At 36.8% G+C, this 15749-nt stretch overlaps 1 protein-coding gene across 1 annotated transcript in view; it reads right to left on the bottom strand.

The window, feature by feature from the left end:
• Positions 1 to 15749, bottom strand: part of PDSS2 (decaprenyl diphosphate synthase subunit 2) — a 200328-nt gene that overhangs the window by 53222 nt on the left and 131357 nt on the right. Inside the window, exon 4 of the mRNA XM_079781328.1 lies at positions 9137 to 9211. Within this exon, the coding sequence (XP_079637454.1) occupies positions 9137 to 9211 (75 nt within the window). The remainder of the gene's footprint in view (positions 1 to 9136; positions 9212 to 15749) is intronic.

The raw sequence follows: 15749 nt of genomic DNA, 5'->3' as shown, positions 1-15749 counted from the left end.
CATCTCGCTGGCAAATAAAGTCCTTTTAAGATGTTTTACTGTGATAGCAGTCAATGAGTGACCTCGAGTACCTCTAAATGGTATATAAATTCAATTTAACATTTAACAAATAAAAACATTCACCAACCAGACCCACTCTAAACTTGAGGGTCTACTTAATCAAAAGGGCCATTATATGTACTAAGCTTATTCACCAATAGTTTTTCTGCCTTCTCATATTTATATTTATCTTCACTCTACCACCTTTGCATATCTACTAGTAACTTAATACTCCTGTATTTGATTTCTAATATGTTCCCTTCACAATACTTTTGCTGCTTTTCCTTTAAATAAAAACATTTTTTGGATTAAAAAATGTATACAGTATTATTTTTTAAATGTGGTGGGCACTAAATGTTTTATTTTATTATTAAGCTATATTTATGTATATATATTTATTTATGCTTGATACATTTTAAAACAAATCACATTCAATTGCCTTTAAATCTGAATAAATTCAATATTTTTATTTGCAATGAATGACTTAAGACTGTGCCGACTTTATGAAAAAAATAGTTGTTAGTAAAATTATAGGTATTTATTATCAAAGTCTTGAATATGTGAGTGATATAAGTTTGAATAGATGCCCAGCAAACAATAAACATGACATGGCATGTTTTACTTGCTTTTGAATACATGCCTTGGGTACAGTGTGAGGGACAGGTTATGAGTAAAAGTATCAGCAAAAGACCTACATTAGTACCTATTTTTGCTAACTGACAGAAATCCGAAGAGAATTTTTGCTTTTGCAGAAGAAGGCAAAAAGTGTAAAGAGTGTTTAGTGTTTGTTTTGCAGTGAGCCATTACAGAGGTAGTGCGTACCCTGAGCAGCAAGTGTGGCATCACCAAGCTATTACCCTGGGAACTACACTCAGAATCTCAGCATCAAGTCGTCGTAGCCTTGAACTGTGTCTGTGAGCATCTGAGCCTCATCTCAATTGATTTTATTTGTCCATTACCAAGATGTGTGCTCTGAAGTATCAGAAAGCCCAAGAGAGCTTGTAAGGGTGTACATTTTGTGCAAAACTGGATGTAATTAAGCATTTCAATTATGGTAGATGCGATAAAGACACTGTGCATGAGTTGAACGTGCCTGTGTCTACCATTTGCTCTATTTACATGCAGAGAGAAAGATTCTTGAATGCAACCAAAGTTACTACTGGTTATGCTAGTAGCAAAGGGTCTCTTTTAGTCAGTATCCAGTAATAGATAAAATAGAAAGTCTATTGCCTGAGTGAAGTGATGGGTGTACAAAGTATTGTGTTATGGTAAGTTCTTTATACTTAAGGAGAAATTGGTCAGTCTTTTTTATAAGCTGAAACAGAAAGCACTAGATGATGATGAAAATGTTGCAAAAGTGGAATTTACAGGTAGTTCTGGGTGGTTTGATTGTTTTTTGAAATGAGGGCAGTTTCATAGCTTAAGGTTACTGGAAAGAGTGCTTCAGCTGTTACTGAAGTTGCAGAGAAGTTCCCAGAAGAACTTAAGAAAATAATTACAGAAGACGGTTATTTGTATAGCAAGTTTTTAACTGTGACAAAACTAAAATTTATTGGAAAAAACTGCTGAGCAAGACATTTATTTTGATAGAAGAAAATCAGACTAAGAGACACAAGGCACTGAAGGACAAGTTTACCCTAATGCCTATTATTAATGCTACTGGTGATGCTTTCCTTAAGTCTCTACTAATGCACCATTCAGAAAATCTGAGGGCACTTACAGGTATTGATAAAAATAAATAAATAACCTAAATAGCCCGATAGTTTTTAAAGCAATTGAATTGGTAGTAAAAAAAAAAAAAAAGTCCCCACAAAGAAAGGTTCAGATGGCTTCACTAGTGAACTATATTAAACGTTTAAAGAAGAAATAGTACTAATTCTACACAAACTCTTCTAAAAAATTAAAAAGAGGAAAATACTTCCCTATTCATTTTGAGGCTGGCATTATCATGGTACTCACACCAAAGACATTATAAAGAATTAAAAAATGACAGGCCAATATTCCTCATGAATATAGATGCAGAAATACTAGTAAGCACAATTTTATTAAATAAACATAATTTTAGCATATCAAATCCTACAATATATATAAAAATTGCATCATGATCAAGTGAGGTTTATTTAAGAAATGCAAGGTTGGCTTAACATTTGAAAATCAACCTATTAACTCACCATATTAAGACATTAGGAAAGAATCTAAAAATGAAAAACGCTAAAAAAATAAAATGATAAGTAAATACAGAGAAAAACTGTCAGAATCCAACATTAGTTCCTGATAAAAACTCTCAGGAAATTAGAAATATAACAGAACTTCTTTACTACTCAAGAGCCTCTACAAAAACAAAAACCTGTATCTCACTTAATGATAAAATACTGAATGTTTTCCTTCTAGCGTTAGGAACAAGGCAAGGATGTTCATTCTCACCACTTCAACATCGTATTGGAGGGTATAGTTGTTGGGTCTGAGATTTGATTTTACCCTGTCATATAAAATAATGAGTTAGCCTGTTACTGTTTTGCAGATGCCAACAGAAGACACAAATCTCCTGGGTCAGAAACAAGGACTTTATTATTCATGGCACAGCAAGAAGCATGTACATCAGCATATTTGTGTTGGTTACTCTTGGCCCCAAGTCCTACAGGGGCAATGAAATGGGCTCAGATGGATACTATGCCTTCAGTGGATTTGTGCTATAGCTAAACAATACTGGGTTTTGGGAAACCACTGCTTTTCTAGCAAGCTAGTAAGCAAGCCTGCTCTTTGGGAGTGATAGATATGTTTATTATCTTGCTTGTGATGATAGTTGCATTGGTGCACATATATATCAAACCACACCAGACTGTGCACTTTAAATATTTGCAGATTGTTGTACATCAATAAAGGTGTCAAAAAAAAAATGAGAAAAATCTTCCATTCCAAGCATTCTAGACCTTTCTATACCATTAATTTAACCAATATTTTTGGGCTACTACTAATGTGCTAGACACTGGTTGGGAATACAATGGTAAATACAACCCCTCTTCCTATACAGTTTATATTCTTATAGGAGGAGACTGAAAAGAATAAATAAAACACTAAATGATGACAACTGTGATTAAGAAAGAGAATTAAGTAGGGTGGCTACTTCAGATTGCGTGGGGTGTTCCCTGGGAGGATAATGCTGAAGTAGAGATAGAATATCAAGAAGGGGCCACCATGTTGAAGAGGGAGAACACCTCTGGCATTCGTTATTTTGACTGCCTGACAGTTCTCATTTCCCTTCAATCTCTTGTAGATGACTGCTGAATTAACTGTCCCAAAGGTTAATCTGATCATGTAATTCCTGTGTCTGAAAGTCTTCAATCCCTCTCTTATTTCAATTACTATATGGTGTTAGCTCTACATTCTGGCATTACAGTCTTCATGCATATGATAGAACCTACCTTTCCATTCTTCTCACTATTTCTTTACTTTTATATTGGACTTGAAAGCTGCCTGAGAGCCAAAGGATGATAAGCATAAAGATAAAACAAATAAATAGACAGAAATTATTTTGTCCCACAAAAACATAATAATATTCCGCATAAGAGCATAGTTGACTGAAAATATAATCTGTGCTTGAAAAAAAAAATAGAATGGATGTTTACAATTTTAGTGATTCTGTTAAAGCCAGTTCTTTTCCAAGAGAACTGGATTTTCTTTAAAACCTCATTTTCTCAAGACTGGGGCCAACCTAAAATGAGCAGAACTTCTGAACACAGGGAAAAGGTGTGCTGTTCCCATCTCAACACCAAAATGAGTTGAAGACACTTCCCTTGCAGAGGACCTTGATTAGATTCCTAGAAAGGAAACAGGAGTGGGTGGGAAATAAATATAAAAGAGTGTGTTGAGGTCCCCAAGACCACCCGCACTTTGATGATTTATTAGGAGGATTCACAGGACTCAGAATATAGTTAGACTCACAGCTATGGCTTATCACAGCAAAAGGATACAAAGCAAAACCAGCAAAGGAAAAAGGATGAAGTCTGGAGGAAACCAGGTGCAAGTTTCCAAGAGTCTTTCTTCTACCAGTGGAGTCACACAGGATGTGTTTAATTTCTCCCAGAATGAACACATGTGAATGAACACATGTGATAACACATATGAAATGTGTTAGCTGCCAGGAAAATTCATCGGAGACTCAGTGCTCAGGATTTTTTGTTGGGGTTGGTCATGCAGGTATCCTCTGCCTAACAGGTGCCAAAATCTCAGTCTCCCAGAAGTAAAGCAGGTGTTCAGCATAAACCACACTGTCTGTAGAAACACTGATGAGAATGGCGAAAACACTCCTAAAATTTAGGTTCCCAGATGCCAGTCAAGGGTCAACCTTACAAACAGGCTTTTCTAAGGATAGTAAAATCCTTTTCTGCACAAGGATGTGCAATATGAATATGTTGCAAATTTTCTTTTTCTTTTTATTGAGGTATTATATGTGTACATATCTTACCATTACCCCCCCCACCCCACACCCATACATGCCCTATATGTTGCAAATTTTCATATGCAATATGAAAAAATTCTTACTTTTTGATTAAAAAATCTCACTTTCAGAATTTTTTATATACAGGATGTTCATCACATTATTGTTTCTACTAGTTAAAAAAAAAGGTAAACAAATATCCAAAAATTGTGCAATGGCTTAGTAAATTATAGTATAATAATATAAAGCAATATTAAGTAGCCATTAAAATTATATTTCTTTTAAAAATATTTTTATTGATTTCAGAGAGAAAGGGATTGGGAGAAAGAGATAGAACCATCAACGATGGGAGAGAATCACTGACTGATTGCCTCCTGCATGCCCTACACCTGGGATTAGCCCTCAATCCAGGCATATGACCTGACCAGGAATTGAACTGTGAACTCCTGGTTCATAGGTCGACACTCAACCACTGAGCCACACTGGCCAGGCAAAATTATATTTTTGAGGAACAAAAATGATTATTCTAGGGAGTAAATCAGCATAAATCAGTACACACACACACACACACACACACACACACACACACGTATATCTATATAATAAAAGCCTAAGCAACCTTTACAGCGGAACCACCAGAACGACTGGTTGCCATGATGCGCACTGACCACCAGAGGGCAGACACTCAATGCAGGAGCTGCCCCCTGGTGGTCAGTGCACTCCCACAGGGGGAGCGCCGCTCAGCCAGAAGCTGGGCTCATGGCTGGTGAGCGCAGTGGCAGTGGTGGCAGCCTCTCCTGTCTCCACAGCAGCGCTAAGGAGCAGCGAGCAGAGCGGTAAGGAGCAGTGAGCAGGCAGGCGGTAAGGAGCAAGGGGTCCTGGACTGCGAGAGGGCGCAGGCTGGGCTGAGAGACCCACCCCCCAGTGCACGAATTTTGTACACTGGGCCTCTAATATATATATATATAATGACTCCAAAATGGGATAAATGCAGAATGAATCTAGAAGGAAATACATTAGAATATAATCATGACTCATTTCTGGAGGATAGTCTATATAAAATAATTTTTATTTCCCTCTTAACCTTTTTCTATGCTTTCAATTTTTATTTAATGAACATGTCTTCTTTTCTAACTAGAAAATAAGTTATAATAATAAGATAATTATGTTTTAAAAGACTTTATATATAAAGGTCTGTGGATTCAAAGCAAAGATTTTTGCTAAAGTGTTAAATTCTTAGTGTGTACAGTGAGTAACATGAGTACAATATAAGGCAGCTTGATTTTCAGAATGGCAAACGACCATTTAAAATGCACTTTTTCTATTTAATATGCTTCTTTCTTCAATTAGCTAACATTGAAAAAACAGTAGAGAGGGGAGATTTTATAAACATTAAAGAAAGTACATAAACTAATTTTTATTGTAAGGAAGAAATGGTTCACAAACTAGCAAATCTAAAAACAAAAATGCTTCTTTTTGATAGCTAGAACAAAGGATGAATTTCCTAAATTACTTTGAATGTTTACATAATCACAATTTATCTACAATCTGTATTACTAAAATAAGTCACATACATTTTCGAAGTTTTAAGGAGGGTTAGATAATTACACTACAAACTTCTGGAGTAGGTGATTTCAAATGTATTCAGTTCCAATTCCCCTCCATGTGCTTTAACACATCTCCCTCATTACACAGACACTGCTCCACAGAAAGCTATTTTTGTATTGCCAGATAGATTCTCCAGCACGGCATCAAGTAGCAGCTGTATAGAAACAGACCACTATTTATCCTCTTATCCCTAGACAGATGAAGTGGCTTGCAGCTTATTTTAAATCACAAAGCAATTCTTTTGTGACTGAATTGGCCCAAGGCTAGGGAGGTTGTGCAACTCATTTCCCACATGACCTCCACTTGTGGCGGCTTCCAGGTCCTGCCAGAACAGGGAAACCTTGAAGCACTCCACGTGGGGCAGTGTGCTCTTTGTCTCTGAATTGGTTCCTGGGCCAAGTCAGAAAAACCAAATTCTGAAAAGCCATTTCAATGGCAAGTACACTTAGAGACGGGGTGGGTGGGGGGACCAGAACTTTTCTGGTTAGGTAGAGAACGTGGTTAACCTAAATTGAACATGGGGCACAAATGGAGGCATCAAAAAACACGCTCAACAGTGGTTGAGCGTTCGTTCACCTGTGAACCAGGAGGTCTGGTTCAATTCCAAGTTAGGGCACATGCCCAGGTTGCAGGCTTGATCCCCAGTGTGGGGCAAGCGTGCAGGAGGCAGCCAATCAATGATTCTCTCTCATCATTGATGTTTCTCTTTATCCCTCTCCCTTCCTCTCTGAAATCAATAAAAAAGATATTAAAAAAACCACAGACACACAAAAACAAAAACAAAAACCCACACCTACTGCCTCGGTTTAGCTATGCAATTTTTTTGCTTCCATTATATATATATTTTTAAAGGTACTTTAAATAGTTTGGCTATATCCAGAAATGTAACTGCTTAAAAAAGGTCTCTAGTGCATTAAAGGAATGTGTTTGAGGAGGTGGTGGGGAAAGAGGGCAGATGAACCAAGTATTACTATAGTTTCTTCTGAGTAAAACCTACTCACTAATCAAAGTCAGCAACTGCTGCTTGCTACGTGGTGGTTCATATATGATCAACAGTCCTTCAAAGACTTTTTTCTGCTTCATCTTTTCTTCTTCCCAGGAAGAAACAGATTATATGTGACTTGGAGTAAAAAAACCCTGGGTTCAGATCATGTCCCTGTCAAAATATGCATTAACAATTTCAGGCATTATACTTTCCTGCTATTTGTCACTTCTGAATTTTAGGCTTTACCTCTGTGAAGTGGGTACACCAACAAATGTCCCCTTTTCATAGGTGATTGTGTAGAAAAAAGTATAAGCAAACTGTAAAGTGCTATCTAAGCATTTATTATTGTTGTTGCTATTAGGTCTTCCTGACATATAGAAAGTACTGAACAAATGTTCACAAACTTATTAATGAACTGGGCTAATTATAGTGGGTAAATGGCAATAGTGGCTAAATCATGAACCTTTAAACCAATAACACTTTCACTTCAAATTTAATGGATATTTAACAGTAAAATATTAATATTTTACATAAAACTAAGTTGAGCACCTTGAAAATATCCCAGGGGAAAACAATGCCTTGACTGCCAAAAGAGGTCGCTGTATTCATCATATATAGGTGAATCCCAGGTATGGCAGATAGATACTAGCAAAGCAGGTTTCATTAAGATATAGAGGCAGTAGAATGAGAGGTTAAGAGCCTGACTCAGGGGTTTAAATCTCAACTAACAAGTTGTGTGACCGTAGACAAATCACTTAATCTTTTCTAAATCTCAGTTTTCACATACATTAAAAGAAATGCAGTAGCATAGACTAGTACGATTTCTGTGAAGATTAAGTGTAAAAACATAGGTGAATACTTACCATAGTGATGCCTGATTAGCTATCGATCTTCATCAGACTCTCTACAGGATGACTTTCTATGAGTGGAACTAAACCAGGAGTCCTCCATTTTCCAATCTGCTATTAACCTTTAGCCATGGTGAATCATGCTATGTTTTTGACAAACACAGCAAACGGGGGTCACTGTGGTCATATATCCTGCCAGGTCTTCACATGACACTATGCTGCTTGGGTGACCTTATATGTGCTTACTGGGAACTGTAGTTCCCTGAACTGAATATTAGCAGACGTCCAAGGTATAATTCTTCACATTTCACTAACCACTCTCTGAACCATACAGACTCCCTGGGTTATACTTTTAAATTTCTTATCTAAGTTGCTCATGCTTTATGTTTCACTTCCAATAAAATTTATCTTTCTTTTTTCAAATGGAAATGTCAAAAAGCTTAAGATGTGCATACATGCATACTTTTTCTCATTTGCAGTGAGTGAAATCTTGCTAATACAGAAGCTAAAGAAGCTAGAATAGTGAGACACTATGATAGGAACTCCTTATAATAGTATATGCCATGTTAAATGATGATGGTGGTCAATGAAGCAATTGCTTCACATTCAATATCCTACTGAAATGTATTAACTGCATTAAAAAGCGAGAGAGAACCTACCCCTTCTTGAGCTGTCCTGCCAAATGAATAAAAAACCTTAATTCTAGATCTATAGAATTTATCAAAATAACCCAACTGTGCAACCACTGAAATTCTTATCATAGACAATTTAATAGTGCAGTAAATTCTGGATCTTGGATACAAAAGCCATTCCTCCTTCACGCCCTCAACAGTCATCTTCTTGAAATCACGCCTACTCCTCTGGGACTGGGAAGGCCCCTCCTCTGGGGCAAGGCTGGGCCCAGTCACCTCAGCACGAGCTATCCCTTCAGTCTGCTTGTCTGTGACAGTGCTACCTGCCAGCAGCATCCTGGTGTCTACTGGGCTGCTGCAGATTGAACAGACTGTGAATCCAGCTAGAGGATAAGAGGTTGTTTTAATTGGCTAAATCTGTGATGTACTAAGCGTATGGCCATGAATTTGTAGCCAAAACACTAATCTAAAAAAAATGTCATGTGCAATTAAAACAGAAAACAAAAATGACATTTTCACTCATCAATTCTAGTTTTGCCACAAGGGTTTTTAAACTAACATTTTACAATGACTACCAAATCCTTACCTTTGCTGAAGTAGAATTTTCATGGTATACTCCTTGTACCAAGTCCCTAAGGGCACTTGCTAAAAGTTCCACAACCTAAAAAACAAGATAAAAAATTAAAAGAAACAATTTTAAAAATTTATCTGCATTTTTACCTCAGAAGGCCTCAGAAGGCTTAGAAGCAAGGCAGTATTTGTGTTTGATAGAGAAAAAAACAGGGTTATGTGCAAAGATTCTGGCAAGTGGCATTGCCCACCTGGATAGTAAGAGCTGTGATCCAATTTTTTCAGTCCTAAGTTAAGCAAAAAATCTTGTAAGCACAGCATTTAACTAATATACATGAAAATCCAGTAATTGCCATTTTGAACATAAAATTAAATTTCATGTAACTAATGAAATCTAAACCCAATTTATTTTCTGTATGTTTATTTCTGTCAGGTGGATACTTTTTCAATATCCCCATTCTGGGAGCCATTACAATGCTAATATTCATACTTAATATAGAAAGAAAAGCAAATGCAAAAGAATAGTTAATCTTTCCAATGTGTTCATTTTGTTGTATTTAAAATGCACTATGGATATATTCAGTGTAGGGACTCTGGGTCAAACATACCTTATTTTCAAACCTGAAAATTTTTACAGAAACATTATATTGAAATCGTATTCATTAAAACTTATTACTTCAAGGTTCAGGCTATTTTAAAAAACCACACACACAAACAAGCAAAATCAAAAGCTTTGAACTTGTTCCAGAATGTAACACAAGCAGAAAACAGTAAATCGTCTCTTTGGAACTACTGTACAATTTAGAGTTGTTTGCATAAACGATCTTAATTCAAAAGGATAAAATAGTGCTATCTATTATAATGATCACAGCAGCCATTTCAAACAAAAATTCCTCAAGGGAACTCTATCCCCTTCTTATGAAGTCTTACTATCTTGTATATTTAGCTTCCAATATTATGCAGTTGTGTATCTGATTCTCACTCTTTGTTTCCTAAAATTTAGCTCAGTTTTGATTGAATTAAAGGATTTTGTTTCAGCTTTTATCATTCTTGTAATTGAAGACGTTTTTAAGCCAAAGGATACAGACCCAAACATTAAGATATTTCAATTTCAGGTACCCTGGATTTAATAAACATTTTCTTTGAGGCAAATTATATTAATTTGTAGAAAGATTTGCTTTACAATTTTAACACGTGAGCACTTATCTCCAAATTTATATTTACATATATACTGTATAACACACACAAGGCTGCTGATATGGAAATTTTGCTGATTAAAGGCATGTCTTTTTCTAGCTCTGCAAATAGGTTAATTTGTAAGACCTATACAAAATCTTTGTTTTTTTTTAAATCACATTGCCCTTTAAGTAACCAAATACTTAAGAAATATTGTAGCAATATGAGCTGCAGAGGAACTGGAAGGACAATGATCCTACAGTGTTACCAGATGTGTTGAGTTATTTAAGTGGGGAAAAGAGAAAAATGAATGGATTTTTCCCCCCTGAAGGTATCAGATAAGCCCTATTCCCAAATCCAGGAGGATTGAGTATCGCCAATAGGTCTATGAAAGACTGTAACTAAATGCACAGCATCAGATTGGATTACAGTTTATACAAGCAACATCCCAAGATCCTCCTGATGGCTGGACACATAATACAGATCACTCACTCACTAAGAAATGTTATGGTTTTGAAACAGTTTGAGCTCTGAGACCAGCACTGGTAAAGCGAAGAGGGATTTACAAAGAGAAAGTCTGACACTAAATGTCAAAATGATGGTATGAACTTTTAACAAAGAATCTGGATCCGTATTTCTTTACTTTCCTAAAATTCCAGACCAGGCAGACCTGTACTTACAAATTCATAATCTGTAAATGACCTATACTTCCAAATGGCCATACTTACTTGGACAGAATATACCTTCATAGCCAATGACATTCATCAAGGTACAAACTTTGGACTATTGTGGGTTAACAAGTCCAGGAAGATAAGAGGTTACGAATAGCCTACGGGAATTGAATGTGTCCCAGGCAAGGGTGACGTACTCAGTGCACACATAAATCTCTTTCCATTGCCTAAAATGTTTACTTTTTAAAAAAATATATTTTTATTGATTTCAGAGAGGAAGTGAGAGGGAGATAGAAACATCAATGATGAGAGAGACTCATTGATCGGCTACCTCCTGCACAATCCCCTGGGGATCGAGCCCGCAACCTGGGCATGTGCCCTTGACTGAAACTGAACCCAGGACTCTTTAGTCTGCAGGCCAAGGCTCTATTCACTGAGCCAAATCAGCTAGGGCTGAAATGTTTACTTTTAAAGTTACTAGTATACCAAAGAGAGATGTATTTAAGTATCATCCTCCTCAAAAATTGCAAATATTTACAGGAAGACTGCAGGGCTACCAGCTACACTACTTTAACAAAACTAATCTTTTCTTTATTATACTAGGGGCCCGGTGCACAAAATTAATGCACTGGGGGGGGGGGTGTGTGTCCCTCAGCCCGCCTTTAGATAAGAGCAACTATGAGAAACATTGAAGGACTTTTGTTTCTCAAGTCCAAGGGGCCAAGCAAACACTTTCTAAAGAAGATAGTCTGAAAGAGCCTGGATGTTAGCTACCCTCAGAAGCCCACCAGATTAGACTGGAATGACATAGAGCAGGTGAGGAGCCAGAGGCTCTAAATTCTACTTCAAGGCCTTACTACTTATTTCATTGTGAGATCTGGGGCAAATCAATGAATTTCTCTAAGCTTTGGTTTTCTTCAACTATAAGACAAGGAACGTTGCAGAACATAATTCCTTAAAGTCCCTTCCAGTTCTAAGGTTCTGAGCTTCTAGAAATGTATATCTTAGTATTTATAATTAGGCATGTAAATATAAAAACTACTTTTATGGTAATCTTTTCTTTTCTCACGGACCTTTTCTTCTGTCTGAACTCTACTAATCATTTGTGAAACTTTTTGTAGCCAATCCCTCTTGGTTCTAATACCTAGAATTAAAAGAAAACAATTTCCATTTTTTAAAAACCATTCTGACTGGTAGTCCACACCATCAGCAGTAAAAAAGTCCTACTTAGGTCAATTGCGGAGATCTGGGTCTTGGCGGGCTCTAAGACTTGGGAGTAATTCACACTTATCAGATTCAGATGACATCAGGTTTGAGTGTAAAACTGCATCAAACAAATAATGGCACTAGTTGTCCACTTCATTTCCTTTCTAGTGAGTAAATATGTAGAGCACTTAGAAAAGCATCTGGAACATAGTAAATCTCATTGAGTGTTAACTTATTAATCTTTTATACTTCTATATTATTACTCTATATTCAATATAAATCTTGGATAGATGAAAGGCATAGTATAGAAACCAAGATTATAGTGTCTTTTACGTTGTGTGCCCAAACATTTTAGAAATGGGTTTTAATTCAACAACAGAACACACAAAGATACTATTTTAACCAAAACCAGAGATCTCTGTAATATTGATTTGTTGCATCCTGAATTTATTAATAATTTCATATTATATGACTGTCACTATCAATGTTATACAATTACTTTAGCAGTATAGAGAGTAAACAAAAAGAAGATTATTTTCTTCATTTGTGCATTTCTGGAGGTTGTAAAAATAGTAGAATTGCTTACCTGTACATTCAAATGCAAAAATGTTTTTCTCTCCAATTTGTGCCATATGTTTAAAATTCACTCTACAGCAATGCTGCACATTATCCCCCAATCTTCTAACACCTTAGATTTCAGTGAGCCAGAAGTGGTAACCATTCACAGTGGCATTGTTATGAGCTGGCTTCTCCTGCCACCTCATTTTTTGGCTTCCAGGAAGGTCATGCAGAAAAGTAAGTGAACAGTGTTCTTCCTTCCAACTGGTATTCTTTTTTTTAAGTAGATGGTTTTTTAAAAAAATATATATTTTATTGATTTTTTACAGAGAGGAAGAGAGAGGGAAAGAGAGTTAGAAACATCGATGATAGAGAAACATCAATCAGCTGCCTCTTGCACACCCCCTACTGGGGATGTGCCCGCAACCAAGGTACATGCCCTTGACCGGAATTGAACCTGGGACTTTTCAGTCCGCAGGCCAACGCTCTATCCACTGAGCCAAACCGGTTTCGGTCCAACTGGTATTCTTAAGCAACTGTTGATCTTTCTCATTTCACTCCCTACCCACTCACCAAAGAAAAGGAATAGGTATAGTCATATGCACCTACGGTAAACCTTAGCACACATATCTGATACAACTGACCTTTGAAATAAATTTCATAAACAGTTATTTTACAGGACAAATTTCACCAATTTCAGGGGAATATATATATAATTGCTTCATTATCTTTTGCAAAAGGGTAACTACAATTCAATGATTTTTTTTAACCAAAAAACTAAAGTGATGTCTACCCTTACAAAAGGTGTTGTGATGATTATGCCCTGAACTATAATAAAATTCTCTTTATAAAAAATAGAAATTGAGAAAAGTAGTAAGAACACAACAATGACCAAAAAAATCCTCACTTACATTGCCATACAAAGTTGTCTGTAACATATTCTTATGGGGGGTAAAAAGCTGGTTACACAAAAGAATAGCATGATATGTATTTTTAAAACAAAAATGAGGTCAATTTATGTGTTTATATATGTAGAGCAAAAAGTATAAAAGGAAAGATAATAATATCAATAATGGCTATGTGTAAGTGGTAAGATTCTGGATGATTAAAAAAAAATGTTTATACTGACTTTACAGAGAGAGGAAGGGAGAGGGAGAAAGAGAGAAGCATTGATTGGTTGCCTCCTGCACTCCCCCTACTGGGGATTGAGCCTGCAACCTGGGCATGTACCTTGATTGGAATTGAACCGGTGACCTTTTGGTGCATGGGGCAATCAATGCTCAACCAACTGAGCCACAACAGCCAGGGCTATTCAGGATGACTTTTAATTAAATTTTTTTTCTTCAACTTTTCTGAATTGCTTAAATTTACAACATATTACATTTCCTCCCTCTTTATTATACTGCTTTAATAATCAGGTAAAACAATAAACCTACTTCCATGGAGGGGGAGAACATGGGGAAGAATACCCTGCTTTTGGTCTCAGAGAGACTTCATGCCGTGCTGTGTTCAAATTCATTTATGGAATATATCAATCAACAGTCCCTGGATTAGCAAAAACAGGATCCGCAAGGCTGGTAAGCATTCTGTGTAGACAAGTTATTCCTTTCCCAATAAATGGGAATAATGTCAATTAGTATTTGACAGATGGAATAAACTCACCAGAGTTGTAGATGTTTAACTAGGAAACTGGAACACTTTGGTTTGAGCAGAACACCTATCCTAAGTTAAAAGTAAAATGCAGCTAAATTTTTAGAAAAGATGTTAACTATAAACTAATGTGGCCCAATTAAAGCTAGCCAGCATAAGCTAACTGAGCTGATGTAATAGGGCAGTAGAGTTGTATTTTACTTTGCGTAAAAAAGGTTGCTACATATGCAATATGCTTGGTAGGTGTATAAAAACTGTGGAGGCTATTACAGATTTATAATCTTCTTTCAAAAACTTGCGCTGGAAAGGTTATTTTAAATGATGGTTTTTACTCCAGTGTGGAATGACAAGACAACATGTGATCCATCACTCTATTTAGGTGGCAAATGAACACATGGCCCTCAGCCTTTACTACTCCTTACAGCTGCTAGCAAAGGAAACAGTCGTGTGTGCACGCATCTGCAGTGCTGATGGCATTAATTACACGCAAATTTATTGCACGCCCCCACCACCCCCGGAACAAATAGTGCATAAAGCAGTAGCAAAGGCAAGTGCCCTTGGGGAAGAATTATTTCCCATATACATCCTGGGAGGAACAAAAGAGGAATTTAATGTAAACATGTCCTTTTCAAAGAGCTTTGGCACTTGAAGGAATATTGCTAAGGTGTTTTTTTTTTTTTTTTAAATACACAAAACCTATATTGTCACTGAAGAAGTCTTACAGAAAAATACATTTATAGATAAAGGATGCTCAATAGCCTGCTAATGATAACCAGAGCAGTTAGCAACACTCTTTAGTTCCTCTTCATACAAATGAGGCACAAAGTATTTGAGGGATGCATTTAAAGAGGGAAAGACAACACTACCAAGGTAAGGGAGAGAGGGAATGGCTAAGGAGTATTGCGCACCCATCAAGAGACCAATAATAACCTCTAACATTTGTAAAGCACTTTATCATTTACAAACTGGGTTTAAGCAAACTACCTCCATCCACATGGATTCAGTCCTCAGTGCGCAGCCAGAGCTACCAGGCTGGCAAGCTCAATGGAGAAGCAACCTCGAAAGAACACGGGGAGCAGGAGCAGTGGCCAAATAAGGGGTGAATCTACTCTCCCACCACCTGGGCACACACTACCCAGATGAGCCCTAATCTGCAGTGCTGATTAATATAAATGAGGGGCTTTAATACAGCCACTGATGAAGTCTATGAAAGAATGGCTTCTCCACTTCCCATCAGACAAAGACTAGATTTAATGAAGACAATGATGAAAGGTCTGTTGCAATAAACATACCACTAACTCACAGGAGTTCTGGAGGAAGCTTCTAACTTGGCTTTTCGAAGGGAGCCTTTTCAATGCTGCCAAATGT

The sequence above is a fragment of the Cnephaeus nilssonii genome, assembly GCF_951640355.1.
Source record: "Cnephaeus nilssonii genome assembly, chromosome: 9".
Classification (NCBI taxonomy): domain Eukaryota; kingdom Metazoa; phylum Chordata; class Mammalia; order Chiroptera; family Vespertilionidae; genus Cnephaeus; species Cnephaeus nilssonii.
The sequence above is the reverse complement of the archived record's forward strand: the minus strand, read 5'-3'. Positions and strand labels throughout refer to the sequence as shown.